Below are 15,403 nucleotides of genomic sequence, written 5' to 3'. Positions count from 1 at the left end.
GATCAAGGATCTTAATATCAGACCCCAAACTCTTAAGTTGATACAAGAAAGAGTAGGAAATACTCTGGAGTTAGTAGGTATAGGTAAGAACTTTCTCAATGAAACCCCAGCAGCACAGCAACTAAGAGATAGCATAGATAAATGGGACCTCATAAAACTAAAAAGCTTCTGTTCATCAAAAGAAATGGTCTCTAAATTGAAGAGAACACCCACAGAGTGGGAGGAAATATTTGCCAACTATACATCAGACAAAGGACTGATAACCAGAATATACAGGGAACTTAAAAAAATAAATTCTCCCAAAACTAATGAACCAATAAAGAAATGGGCACGTGAACTAAACAGAACTTTCTCAAAAGAAGAAATTCAAATGGCCAGAAAACACATGAAAAAATGCTCACCATCTCTAGCAATAAAGGAAATGCAAATTAAAACCACACTAAGATTCCACCTCACCCCTGTTAGAATAGCCATCATCAGCAACACCACCAACAACAGGTGTTGGCGAGGATGCGGGGAAAAAGGAACCCTCTTACACTGTTGGTGGGAATGTAGACTAGTACAACCACTCTGGAAAAAAATTTGGAGGCTACTTAAAAAGCTGGACATCGATCTACCATTTGATCCAGCAATACCACTCTTGGGGATATACCCAAAAGACTGTTACTCCAGAGGCACCTGCACATCAATGTTTATTGCGGCACTATTCACAATAGCCAAGTTATGGAAACAGCCAAGATGCCCCAGCACTGACGAATGGATTAAGAAAATGTGGTATCTATACACAATGGAATTTTATGCAGCCATGAAGAAGAACAAAATGTTATCATTCGCTGGTAAATGGATGGAATTGGAGAACATCATTCTGAGTGAGGTTAGCCTGGCTCAAAAGACCAAAAATCGTATGTTCTCCCTCATATGTGGACATTAGATCAAGGGCAAACACAACAAGGGGATTGGACTATGAGCACATGATAAAAGCGAGAGCACACAAGGGAGGGGTGAGGATAGGTAAGACACCTAAAAAACTAGCTAGCATTTGTTGCCCTTAATGCAGAGAAACTAAAGCAGATACCTTAAAGCAACTGAGGCCAATAGGAAAAGGGGACCAGGAACTAGAGAAAAGGTTAGATTAAAAAGAATTAACCTAGAAGGTAACACCCACGCACAGGAAATCAATGTGAGTCAATGCCCTGTATAGCTATCCTTATCTCAACCAGCAAAACCCCTTGTTCCTTCCTATTATTGCTTATACTCTCTCTACAACAAAATTAGAGATAAGGGCAAAATAGTTTCTGCTGGGTATTGAGGGGGGGAGCGGGAGGGGGTGGAGTGGGTGGTAAGGGAGGGGGTGGGGGCAGGGGGGAGAAATAAACCAAGCCTTGTATGCACATATGAATAATAAAAGAAAAATGAAAAAAAAAATAGTAGCTGTCTTGACTCTCTTTGTAACTAAGCTACATCCTTTTGCTAATATGAACTGCTACTTTCTAAAGAGACAAATAATTCTAACACTCTAAATCTAGTTTGTTGAAGCTCATACTGCAGCTGGATGAGAGTATACATGCCTACAATCCCAGCACACAGGATACTGAGACTGGACAATCATGAATTTGAGGCTGGCCTGTTTTTGTTTTAAGTTTTTCATTATCATATTATTGTTGTAGTGGGTGTACATTGTGACATTTGCAAATGTTCTTACAATATATCTAGTTAAATTTGCCCCTCCATCATTCTCCTTTATCACCTCTCCCCCTAATACTAAATAATTTCAGCAGGTCTTATTTTTCCATTTACATACATGAGTACATAATATTTCCACTATATTCACCCCCTTCATCCTTTCCTTATATCCTCCCCCTCCCCATTGGTACCATTATCCAGACAGGACCTGTTTTACCTTCCTACATAGCGAACTATAAAGTAAGACTGTCTCAAAAAAAATTATGCTTTTAAAACAGGGAATAAACATAATTGAGGCTTAAATTTGGGACTGGATCAGTGTGCAGACACAACCTCAGGGAATTAAAGTAAGGATCAAGGTAGCTAAGGATGCATATCTAAGGCCAGGAACTCAAAGAGAGAGACAGGAAGCTACCTGGGAGAGCTCTACCTGCAGCATGGAACACCAGGACACAAGGAGAGTCTGTTGCTTTAGTTGGGTCTAAAGCAGAATAAAGGGGGTGGGGAAGAGGGTGGGGGAGGGGGACAGGGGGGAGGAATGACCCAAACAGTGTATGCACATGTGAATAAATAAATTTAAAAAAAAGAGCAGAATAAATTCAATGTTGTCCAAAGTTAGTCCTTTACCCTTCCAACTTTTGTGTTTAAAGAGCTGGTCTGTATTTCCCTTTGGTATTGGCTTTGAGAAGCCAGGACAACCTGTAATGTTGGCAGATTTAAATCTGGGTGGGATACGAGGTGCTTATGTCCTCTAGACACTGTCAACTGCAAGGACAGGCTGTCTCCGCTTCTGCCTGCTCCTCAGGGTCTTACCTTTTGTGGTGGGGAGGGCAGTACTACTGCCTGACGCTTGCTTGGTGGGTGCTCTACTGCTTTGGGCTACACCTCCTCGTCCTGTTTTGCTTTCAGTTATTTTCCAGGAAGGATTTCCCATTTTTGCCTGGGTCAGCCTTGAACCATGATCCTCCTGTCTATGCTTCTACATCACTGGTATTACAGGCATGAACCACCACACCGGGCCAGTACCTACCTCTTTGAGACAGGAGCCTACCTCACTTTGTAGGACCTACTGCTATTTTTTCAGCTTGTCCTTCACCTTCTGGGTCATTGCAGCATAACACATGATTATGTGTCCATCATTTGTTCCTCTGAGGTGAAAATCAAGACATAAAAGGAAAATCTTCAGAGTACCACTTTATTTTTCCATATGATATAGGGCACACACTTCTGCTAATAACATTCTATATTACTTGAAACCACATGAGCTATTTAGAGGGACCTCTTGGAGTGAATTGATAGTGAAATAATGCATTTGGGTAAAGAGATACTTCTTTTGACATACTATGTCAGAACTTACCCATAAAAATTAGTATGGTGGCTCCATAATAGTAGGAGCTTGAGAAGACTTTGATTCTACTAAAAGCATCCCTGGGGCTCTCCTCCCACAAGTTCTGTGCTGCTGATTTCATAAGTAGAAAGCTGAGATACAACCCATTCAAAGGCCTAATTCAACTAAAAGACTGTCAGTCAATGTGGGTTCTGATTAGCTTATGGGAGCAAACTTGTTTGTAGAAAAATCCGTTCCTAGTTTTCTGGCTTGGATAGAGGAGGATCCTAAGAACAGATTCAAATTGACATTTCCCAGAAAGGCTGCAGATTAGAGCGCTAAGTGATAAAAATGTTCCTATATGGGCTAGGGATGTAGCTCGTGATAGAGTGCTTGTCTAATATGCTTGAAACCAGGGTTTGAAAAAAAAGCTTACTTAATGCTAAGCTCCACACTACTTAGTAGGAAGATATAGAAATCAAGTTAAAAATCCTAGGGAAGACAGTGCAGTCCATACAGACAATCTGTGGATAGAATCACTTCTCAACTCTCCAGTTACATATCTTCCTTTCCTTGCCTTCCCTCAGGCTCTGGCAGGCCCTCAATGGACATTATTGTGGATATTTTGGACAGCGAAGAATGTTTGATTTATCACAAACAACCGACTTCATTTTGCCTTGTGATGTTACTGAATGTCCAATAGAAATAAAAGAAGAAAGCAAGTTCACAGAGAAGAAGCAAAAATACGAATATCCTCTGATATTTGACCGGGAAAGGTAAGACCATTGCTTTTCCTTCAGATGAACAGACAAGAATTAAACAATTATGATAATGTAATACTGTGCTGCACATGAAGAATTCAAATATGAAAAGTCCAAAATTTTTCATATTTTGGAAGGAGGGAGAAATATACAAATGAAAACTGTAATCCACTGTAGTAGTACTTCTGGGAACATCTAATTTTTAATAACCAAAGGGGAAGTAGAGTATAATCAAAGAAGACCAAAAGGACCTTGCCTAAGCAAAGGCACCAAATAATGATTGACTATATGGTTTTTTAATCTTGGAGTCCAGAAAGAAAGAGAGAGAGAGAGGATGGAGGGAAGGAAGGAAGGAAGAAAAGGCAGGGGGAAGAAAAGAAAGGAAGGGAGGGAGAGAGGGAGTAGGAAAGAAAGAGAGAAAGAATTAGAGAAGGACCCATTTGTAGAAAGAATGAGAGAGAGAGAGAGAAAGAAAGAAAGAAAGAAGAAAGAAAGAGAAAAAAGGAAAGAAGGAAGGGAAGAAAGAAAGAAAAAGGATTAGAGAAGGCCCCATTTATAGAAAGAGAGAGAGAAAGAAAGAAAGAGAAAGAGATAGAAGAAAGGAAGGATGGAAGGAAGGGAGGAAAGAAAGAGAAAGGATTAGAGAAGGACCCATTTGTAGAACTGGGGAGTGACAATAGAAAAGTACACACGTACACACTTGACATGACAAGGAGACTGATGACTATGGGGGGTAGATTTTCAGTGGATTATGGGAGAAAAGCATATGGCTGAGAAATAAGAAGATACAAGGTGAGGACAGAGTGCTTTTTAAATTTTAATTGCATAATTCTGTGGGGTGCAGGGTCACATTTGATAATTTATATGGTAACGATCAAAGCAGGGTAACTGATTACTTTGATTTTCCCTGTCCTTAAGCATTTTTAAAAGTTTATTAACATGTAATAATTGTATATATTTATGTAGTACATTGTGATTTTTCAATATATGTATCTAATCAGATACATAAGATGTTCCATCTTCTTCTTATTACTTTGTATTTGGAACCTTCAAAGTTATTGTGAATAAAAATCAATTGTTTTATATAATAGAGATCATTAGAAGACTGAGAAAGTGTGGGGGGAGGCGGGATAACTGGTACCAACAACTCATAGTACAGCTTTCGCTTTTTAAAGAAGGCATACACCTCTAGAGTTGAAGAAGACTTTGTTTCATGGGTTTGCTTATTTTTTATGGAAGACTTGAGGCATAAAGAAGAGAAAAACTTTCCTCCCATATAGAATGAGAAGAAGCTTTGTGCTTTTGCAAATTCCAGTCCTCTTTGGCTATGGTCAGACCTTTGTTACAGGGGAAGAGACTGGTGGTCACCTGAGCTCTCCATATCAGCAGAGCTCAGCCTTCAATAGTGAGGGTCTAACATGTCTAGCCCTGGGGAGGCCAGACTCGCCTAGACTGGAGATGACCCAGCAAATCAGAACCTGGACAGACAACTGGATGATTGTCAACTGGGAAGCACCACAGGGATTGTCAAAGACAAAGTCCTCTCAAGGAATCCTAAACGAACCAAAGCTGGGAGACCCAATGCCATTAATGCAAAGGATTGTAGAAAGGCTGTAAATAGGAACAGAATCTAAGAGTCAGAATCTACACAAAATTAAAGTACAAGTCCAAACATGGTAACAACCAAGAAGGGCTCCAGGCGACTGCAGAGACGCCACTGGGGTGGCCAGTTAGGAGCAAATGAGAAGGTGGCTGGCTCAAATGTAAGAAGTGGGCTTGCAGAGCCGAGCCTCATCAAGATGTGGCCAAGTTCACCAAGAAAATTTCACCCAAGTTCATCTTTTGAGTAACTGCTTAGTTTTGAACACCCATGTGTCTCCATCCTTAAGGCAATGTATTCTAATTTGTGAATGTGTGTCTTCTTCACTCTATTATTAGACCTTTGAGGATTAGGAACTTGTTTGATACATTGTATCCCTAGTTTGTAGCTAAGTGCCAGCACCCTGAAGGCACTCAAAAGATATTTGTGAAGCAAATACATAATCACTAATGGAGAAGGTACAAGCAGGGGGACAGTTGTAGATGGTAGATATGGAAGGATGGAAGGGGGTGGTATGTTTAAGATAGCTTAACTGAAGGATTAACTGCTCAGATTGTCTTATTGCTAAACAATTTTGCTTCTCGGTAGCAACATGGGCATCTCAGGTCATATTATTTATTGTCTTTTAAAATGCTTTTAATGCTTAGTAATGACATCGTAAATATACCTAAGTAAGTTTCAACTATCGAGGAGGCCTCCCTAGGTCAAATGTAAGTCAAGCATTGAATGTATTAAAGAGTTTGCCCCATGCGCACTATGCAGCCATTGAAGAATTTATTTATAAGGAATATTCAGGCAGAATAGTAATTGCTGTGTTTCCCTGGAGGAAAATCTGGGAAGCTAAGTAGATTAAGAATTAGGTAGAAGAAGAGCATCATTGGGACTGGTGACATGAGAAGCCAGGGAATTTGGGGACCACAGAGGAAGCACATAGCAGATATTCGCTTAGTTGGTAGAGAATGAAGGGTGTACAGGTATGTACCTAACATTTTTCTTGTATCTTTATGTGTAGGTGGACAAAAATGAGCTCAATGTCATTGCTTTTCAAACGTGCACCTCCCAAGGCCTTTGAAGTGGAACATGATTTTAAGTATTTCAAGTCTCTTTCTTCCCCTAAGGTAGCTAAAACAAACAAACAAACAAAAACAAAAAACTTCACTGTCTGAATGCAAATAGTATATCAGTTTCTATTGCTGCTGTTACAAATCACCACCAATTTGGCAGCATAAGCTACATAAATTAGTATTGTACAATTCTGTAGGTCAGAAATCTGACGTAAGACTCAATGGGCTGAAATTAAGGTGTCGCCAGAGCTGCCTTTCTGGAGGCTCCAGAGGAGTCCGTATTCCTTAGTTGAGGTCCCTTCCTTCATCTTCGAGGCCAGAAACGCTGCATCTCTCTGACCATGTAGTCACTTGGCCTCTGACCCAGCAGGATACATTCTCTGCTTTTAAGAATCATATGATTAAACTAGACACACTTAGATAAGCCTGGAAATCCCTTTGCCTCAACATGCTTACCATTAGAAATGTCTGCAAAATCCCTTTTGCTGGGTTTGTCTATAAGCAGTAATCACAGGATGGGGTCCTTAGGGTGCAGGCACCTTTGGTAGCTATTATTCTACCTCCATAGGTGCCAAATTAGGACTGTATGTGTGGCTCAAGTGGTAGAGTGTCTGCTTTGCAAGTGGGAAGCCCTGAGTTCAAACCCCAGACCCAACAAAAAAAGAAAAGGTAAAAATATTGGTTGACAAAAAACATATAAGATACAATTATGTAAATAAAAGAAAGAATTAAATCACAAAGTTCAGGATATTAATGTCTGAAAGGCAGATGAGCAGGAATGAGGCCAGGGAACCAACACCAAGGACCTCAGATCTGAGGTATGGTCCTAATGCGTGCAGCAGGCCAATGGATCCAGGAATGTTCCTCATGTCTTTATTCTTTTACAGTAGCCACATCATATTTAACGAATATTTAATATTTAATGATTTTCAAATAAAACAATTGTCAAAACCCTACCTTCCTGCCCAAATACAAGTCATCTGCCTCTTTTTCCTGAACACAGGGTGACAGGAAGTATAGTCACCAGACATGGAGTCTAACAGACTTTGGTGTGATTTTAAATATTTTCTTGCTTTTTTTAAAATGAAGTCCCTTAAAGAGTGGTGAAGATTGAGAAAATACTTGCCAGGTACATTTTAGGTTCTCAGCAAATTCTACTAACAAGTTCCACTTTTTCTGAGGGCCCCAGCCTCTCTAGTCTCTCATCACAGCTCATAACATTCTCACTTAGTATGTTCTACATTGAGTTAGAGTTCTTTGTGTCTTTGTCTTTACTTTTCACCCCCACCACTAAATCATATATTTTTTTTGTTTCTTGTTTTTTTTTTAATTGTTGTGGTGCTGGGGGTTGAACTCAGGTTTTTATACTTGCTAGGCAGGTGCTCAACCACTTGAGCCATGCCCCAGTTCATGCTGATTATTTTTGAGATAAGGTCTCACTGTATGCCTGAGCTATCCTAGACCACAATCCTCTTTTTTGTGCACCCCACATGGCTGGAATGACAGGCAAGAGCCACCATGCACAGTCATTGATTGAGATGGGGGTCTCGCAAACTGTTTCCCTGGGTTGGTCTTGAACCCATGATCCTCCCAATCACAGTCTCCCAAGTAGCTAGGATTACAGGCATGAGTTGTCACACCTGGCTAAATCATAAGCTTTCTATAGGCAAAGATCTGTACATTAACATACATTAGATGGTCAGCTTTGTGGAATAGGATCGAAATAGCACAACCTAGAAATAAAGGTTGGTACTCACTTTTAATATTCAATTTAGAGATAAGAAATCATTTTTACAGTAACAAGTGAAACACTACATAAATTCAGGGAAATCGTTAAATGGGTAATGGAACCCTTGAAACAACTGAATGCCCCAAACATCACCAGCCTTCTTCCTCAATTGGCTGGTAAAATAAAAAGCTTCAGGGCTAAAGTTGAGTTGAATGCATGCTACTTTGGGTTCTCTAATTTTCTTCAGCAATCTTGTTTTGCCCTTTCCTTTTCATTCTCATTATGCAATATTAATCCACTCACTTCTTTTCTGTTAATTTCCTTTTGTCAGACGATACTAAATGTTACATTTGAGTAACACCTTACCATGGTCTTTAATGTTCTTATTTGATTCTCGTAATTGTCAACAGGCAAGGAACTTGCCTAAGATGTACAGCTAGGAAATGAGAGTGGGGACGTGGGCCAGGTGTTTGCCCTGACAGAATGCGCCCTCTTCTGTAAATACTCATTGCTTTGTTTTGCAGACTCGCAGGTACGCCTTGGAAGGCTTCATGACTGAAAACAGAGAGGCAGGGATTGTTTTTGGTTCTTTGCCTATATACAGGGTAAGTCACAGGTTTCTAGGACTAGAGGGGTAACAGAACAATATGAAATCTCACTTCTCTCTTCTGACCGTGGGCTACCAAGCAAGGTTGGGGAAAATCACATAACCAGGCCCACTGATGCTTCCATAGACACATGGTGTTCAGTCCCAGGAGAGTCTCTGGTTTTGTGGAGCACAGTTCGAGTCACTCATCTGCCATTGCACATGGTAGGTATTTTGAGCTTTAGCAGCTACTTCCTCATCACCTTCATGATAAAATCCAGTGCCTTTGCCTGGCATACAAACATGTTATAATCTGGCCTCTGCCTAATCTGTTGGACCCCATTTTCCATCACCCTCTCCCCGGACCCTCCTTATACTCCTGACATGCCAGACAATTTGCCATACCATAAACATCACTGGTCCACCAGTCCTCTATTACTGTGCCCATGCTGCCTGTCTGCTCAGGATCCATTTGCCCCTTGTTTCCTTTCAAATCCCTACCTCCAACTCTGCTCCCAAGGTAACCTATGTTAAAGAACTAATTAATGAATCCAAGAAATAATAAAACAAATACCTAATATTTCAGCTTCATCGAACACATATCTTAAACATTACTTATCTTTTCCAATGACACACTCATTGTAATTGGTAAAGCCAACAGGTGATGCTAACAGTGACTATCAAGAATTAACACTGGGATGGCACATGCCTATAATTGGGAGGTTAAGGCAGGAGGAGCTTGAATTCAAGGCCAGCCTTGAACTACATAGCAAGACCCTGTCTCAGCCTGTTATCCTAGCTACTCAGGAGGCAGAGATCAGGAGGATTGCATTTTGAAGCCAGCCCAGGCAAATTGTTCATAAGACCTATCTCAAAAAAACCCAACACAAAAAAACAGGTCTGGTGGAGTGGCTCAGGTGGTAGAGCACATGCCTAGCAAGTGTGAAGCCCTGAGTTCAAACCCCAGTACCACCCCAAAAACAAAAAAAGACAAACAAAAACCCTGTCTCAAAAAAAAAAAAGAACAATGGGGGGCAGGGGTGTGGCTTGAAGCAAATGAACCTTCTCATCTGCATGCCCACCCTGAGCTCACATTACAGAAGTAACCACTTTAAGGATGTCTGAGTTGCTCTATTTATGACTTCTAGGTGCCAAGCCCCACTAGTCTAAGATTCCTTCCACTCATTGGTTCAGAAGCACAGAAGGAGTCAATAGATGGCATTTCAGGAAAGAAGAAAGGAGTCCATGTTCAACATGAGAAAGTAAGTTCCAATTCCACAGTGGACTCTAATTCCACAATCTACCCCTCTCTGTTGGGTTTTTAATTATTTCTCTGTTCCCAGAAACATTCTGGGCCTACTATTATTCCATCCTTATTTTTATGAATATTCCAGATGTATGTGTGTTTAGCTTGGCAAGATGAAAATCATGAATTTCCTGGATAGAGTAGGAGAAAAAAAATCCAACTGAACTTGCGACTCACAGTAAAAGAGGTTTTCCTACTGCTTCACAACAGAAATTCACGGAGTTGTTTTAGCAGCCAGGCAATTTGACACAACACAGCTGAGAAGCATGACCATTCTTGCTTTTTCATCTTCTTGTACCTATACAGGATGGAGCTATGACGTCAGTCAGTAGGCTCTGTCTCCCCAGCAAGAATTTTTTCCCATGTATTAACAGAATCAATACACAAAGTTTTTCACTTTACAAAGTATTTTTTATAAATGCTTCTGTTATTTCCACATTACATACAAAGAAAATGTTAGATTCATCTTAGAGTTGGAAAAAAGCTAGATCCTATAGCAAGGTCGAATGACTTACGAAAGATCACATACTAATTAGGAGCTAAGTTGAGATCTTCCACTCCAAGTTTCTTGCTCACTCTAGTAAACCACAATGGCCTGTGCACTTCCAATCTTCTCTCTCTAGTTCTAGAAGTTCAAATAGGCCTGACTTAATCTGGGATCATTTTTATATTCGTTAAAATAGGTCAAACATTAAGAGAAGACTTAGCTTGAAATCAGATTAGTAACAGAGAGGAAATGGTTTATTTCCTGCATCTAACTCAATAATAGATTACAAAGACAATGACAACAACACAAGTCATTTGAAAAAGCTGCTTTACTTAATTAACATGGAAATTTTCACCATAATTTTGATGGTTTTCTGCATGTAATGAGAATATAAATGATTCTGTTAATCAACACTGCCAATTCAAGTAAGAGCTTTTGGCAGCAGAGGGGTTTTCTACAAAAATAATATTTTCTTTTAATTATTTTAATGAAAGGATGAAACACCGTGGTACAAATAACCCCAAATTAAAAGATAATAAAAAATTATTTGTATTGGGTTTTATAATTCATCTATTTTATGCCCCATATTTGTATTCTTCTTTAAACTTTATCTCACATGATATGAAACATGTTTACATTTTCTTTCTTTTTTTGGTGGTATTGGGGTTTGAACTCGGGGCCTTATGCTTGCTAGGCAAGTGCTCTACCACTTGAGCCACACGCCCAGACCTATTGGTTTTTTTAGATAGTTTTTGAATAGGCTTTTGCATTTATGCCTGGGCCAGCCTGGACCTTATTTAAGCTTCCCACATAGATAGGATGACAGGCACACACTACTGTATCCAGTTTTTGTTGGTTGAGATGGGGGTCTCACCAACGTTTTGTCCAAGCTGGCCTCAAATCCCAGATAATTATGATTACAGGTGTAAATCACTGCACCCAGCCTTTACCTATGTTTTTCAAATAAATATTAAGTGACAGGAGGAATATAGACAAATACATTTTAAGCAACAATAGGAAGGCAATAAGAAATTTTAAATTAGCCATGAAGAGTTGGGGATATAGCTTAGTGGCAGCATGTTCTAAGGTCCTGAGTTCAATCCCCAGTACCACAAGAAAAAAATTAGTGATAGTTAATCTGCATAATGACTGATCTACACTCAGATAATCAGAAGTTGACTCTACTATAATTAATTTTACCAGATATCATAAAGAATAAAAAACTATTTGTCCAAACACAAAGGAATTTTAAATATTTTCTGTTCTCATAAATATTTTCTCTTCATCATTTTGATGTATAATTGATCACATATAAAGGCAAAGGAGATAGACATCTCCATTTGCTTACAGAAAAGGTGCCACAAACCCATGACTTAGAAATATCTTCTGATGCAATGAAGAAAAATTGTTAAACCTGGCCAGGGAGATGAAATTAGTTTCCAAAATAAAATTCAAATGAAATTTCTTATTTAGAAAATTGTGCCCTTAAAAGAAGACAATGAAATTTGGAAACTGGAACCGATTAAAGCCACCACTGTGTTGGGTGTCTGGAATGTTAGGATCCCAGACAGCCTATGTAATAAAATAGTGGGTGAAATATAATCAATAAATGAATATCAAATGCCTATTTTCATAAAAAGTATTTCGAGGAAAGTGGGCATGAAATGACCTCAGAAAGTGTCAAGATTTCAATTTAGTGAAATAAACATCTATGGAATACCACAATGTGCTCTGCATTATTCTCACTACCATAACCCATTCCTAGATCAAGGAACCCACCGTAGAGGCAAGAAAGTCCTCTGAGTGAGTTCAGTAACAGGTATCTCTATTTTGATTTCTATTTTTAAATAGTAAGTCATGCTGATTCCAAGTATCAGCAGCTTTAAATGGTATATAGTCTCCTAAAAATTAAACAATTAAAAAAACCCTAACCATAGTATAGGAAAACATGGATCTTTTAAACTTTCCAAAAAGCTTAAATGTGGGATGAGTTTCATACCCCAGTGGAACCACACCATGGCTTATCATTTTGGGGGTGAGGGGCAGGTGGGAGAAATGACCCAAACAATGTATGCACATGTGAATAAATGAATTTTAAAAAAGCGAAAAAATCAGAATAAAAAAATAAATGTGGGAAGAGAGGCGAAGCATTCAAACTTCATGAATTGCAACCCATTTTCAAAATTGTAGAAACATATCCAATCATAGAAAAATAGTAAAGTGATCTAATAGCATATTCCATAGTTTCTCCAAGGGATAGTTGATGATAGAGAAAGTCTTACAATTTTGTTTTAGGTGAAAAAGTTTAACTCAGTAATATTGTTAATTATAATGACTAATGTTTATTTTCACATTAGTGTGCCAGTCCAATGCTGTGTGCTGATACGTACTTTTCACATAATTCTGCAATAATTCTTTGAAGTAATTACAATTATCATCCCATTTTACAGTTAAGAACATAAGTAACTTATTTAAGATCCCAAAAGGAACTGGTAATAAATCTGGATTGAAGCTCACAAGTTTAACAGCAGAGCCTGGATACTCAAATGTAATGCATTGTAATTCAGAGGTGCCTGAGCTGCCGGGTTCTCCTGGTCAGAATAACCTTCTCTGCAGTGTTCAAATAATGAATGCTGTCCCCTCATCCAGCTTCATTTTTCTCCATAGGTCTGATTACCACCTGACATTGTATAATATAACAATACTTTTTCTTTTCTAACACCATTTCCATGGCATCTTTTCTTCCTTAAAAAAAATTTATTTTTGTTTCTATACCACTGGAATGTAAAACTTGTAAAGTCACAAACTTTGTCTGACTTACTAAACTCCAATGTCTAGAACAAGCTGACACCTAAGAGGCACTGAAAACAATTGCTAAAAAATGGGCTGGCGGAGAGGCTCAAGTAGTAAGAGTAACTGCCTTGCAAGTGTGAGGCCCTGAGTTCAAACCCCAGTGCTGCCAAAGGAAAATAAAAATTGCTGAAAAAAATAATGAGCTTTAAAAAGAAGCAGAAGTATAGAAAATAAAAGAGAGACCCATGCAGCTGGGGAAGTTCCCTCAGCTATGCTTGGTGGGTTGATCTGGGAAAGAAGCCTCCTACAGTTTTCCTGGGAGGAAGAGGAGGAACAATGTGACCTAGCAGTGAAGCCAAAGGGGTCTTTGGGTGCTTGAATCTAGACCTTAGAGGGTTCCTGTCCTTTCCTTAACATTGTGACTCTGCACCTCCTCTTCCTGCCACCTCCACCTTTTTGAAATCTCTCTTTCTCAGAATAGACCATAAACTTAAATTGATATGTGTTGCAAAATCACATTACCAAGCCTACCAATATCTCCAAAAATATATGGCGTCCAGATGGTGCCTGTTACAAATGCTGGTTGAACATTACTGACAAAATTAGATATTTCTTGATCCAAACTAAATGAATTTAAAGTTTTATGCTTATTTCTTCCAAATATCCAATTCAGAAGAGACTTTCTCATTTGTGTGATCACCACTTGATTTTATTTTCCTACCAGTGAGAGAGGACTGTGGTATTATCAATATACAGTATTCATCACTAATTATCTAAGTCTTGCTTTGTTTTGTTTTGAACCAATCCTTTCCAAATTGCAGTTGAAGCCTAGATGGCTACCCCCCTCATTCCGGCAAGTAGCTTTAACATTTCTATTTTTAACACTCTTTTGCCTGGAGACCTACAGGACTCTTAAGTAAGTAACTATGCCTTTTTTCTAAGAGTTTAAAAAATCTTTCGATAATGGTGAACGTTGGTTCTGGAAAACTGAGTTTGCATATTGTGCTAGCTACTAATTAACGTGCTCTTTCTTTCATAGGTTTCAAGAAAGAGAAGTCTGAAAAAGAACCTAGTTCCACAAATAAATCTGGCTTCTTCCTTCTTCCCAGCCATGATGCCAAGTAAATAGGGAATTCAGAACTGGCTGCTGTGCTGCACATAGAATAGAAGGTGTGGATGAGCATGAGTGTCCACCGACTGTCACCCATCTCAGGACCTTCAGGTCATCCTACTGATGGAGAAGGTTGCTTAAGAAGTTCTGGTGACCTCAACTTTTGGAACAAGCAAGCAGCAGCTGCAGCCAGTGGGCTACCTTCTTTCACACATGGAAATCCACTTAACCAAAAAGCATTGTTTCTTGATTATCGTCAACAAAATGACACAGGAAACAAATGAAATCAATAGCTTAAGTAGATCTAACATCATATGGTTACCAACGCTTAGCCTTTGTTATGCTCTCCTATTGTTCACCTAGTCCATAACCAGAATTGATAGAATGTGTTCAGTAAGAGGCAAATCAACTGTGTGTTATGCTGTGTGGTATACAAAAAGCATTATTATTAAAAAGAAAGCATGTCAGTCAGTCTTCTTGTTACTTGTCTACTTCATTTAGGGAAATGTCATCTGGGAGAAAATATTCAGTTTCTTGAAGTCAGAAATTATTTATATTTAATTTAGAAGAGTCCAGAAAAATAGAACTTAAATGGTACCTGAAGTTTCTGGGGCTCATCTTTTCTCTTTCTTTCTGTCTTGCTTGCTTTCTCTCTCTCTTTCATTATTTTGACATTTTCTTAATTAGTCTAGGATTCAATTTGGTATTTTTGGCCAAATAATCAATATCTTTCATGGGCATGCATGTAAAAAATGAAAGCATCTAAACTTGATCAATAATGAGTTCAATTTTAACATGTCAAAAGCATGCATCTAGTCTCAGGATTGAGGTTAGCTGCCCTGGGCCCCTTCAGGAAGTGATTCTGAGTATTTGATGTGTTTCCAGCTTAGCAGTCTACTTTCCGTAAAGCACTAGGCCACTTGGAAAGAAAAAAATGTGATCTCTTCTAAATTCTG

General features: G+C 38.9%; 1 protein-coding gene across 1 annotated transcript in view; it reads left to right on the top strand.

The window, feature by feature from the left end:
- Wdr64 (WD repeat domain 64) overlaps positions 1 to 14,914 on the top strand; it is a 131,758-nt gene extending 116,844 nt beyond the window's left edge. Inside the window, exons 24-28 of the mRNA XM_020174737.2 lie at positions 3,598 to 3,786; positions 6,384 to 6,489; positions 8,689 to 8,769; positions 9,899 to 10,012; positions 14,376 to 14,914. Of these exons, the coding sequence (XP_020030326.2) occupies positions 3,598 to 3,786; positions 6,384 to 6,489; positions 8,689 to 8,769; positions 9,899 to 10,012; positions 14,376 to 14,465 (580 nt within the window). The 3' untranslated portion in view covers positions 14,466 to 14,914. The remainder of the gene's footprint in view (positions 1 to 3,597; positions 3,787 to 6,383; positions 6,490 to 8,688; positions 8,770 to 9,898; positions 10,013 to 14,375) is intronic.
- The last annotated feature ends 489 nt before the right edge of the window (positions 14,915 to 15,403 follow it).

The sequence above is a fragment of the Castor canadensis genome, chromosome 11 (genome assembly GCF_047511655.1).
Source record: "Castor canadensis chromosome 11, mCasCan1.hap1v2, whole genome shotgun sequence".
In the NCBI taxonomy this organism is placed as follows: domain Eukaryota; kingdom Metazoa; phylum Chordata; class Mammalia; order Rodentia; family Castoridae; genus Castor; species Castor canadensis.
The sequence above is the reverse complement of the archived record's forward strand: the minus strand, read 5'-3'. Positions and strand labels throughout refer to the sequence as shown.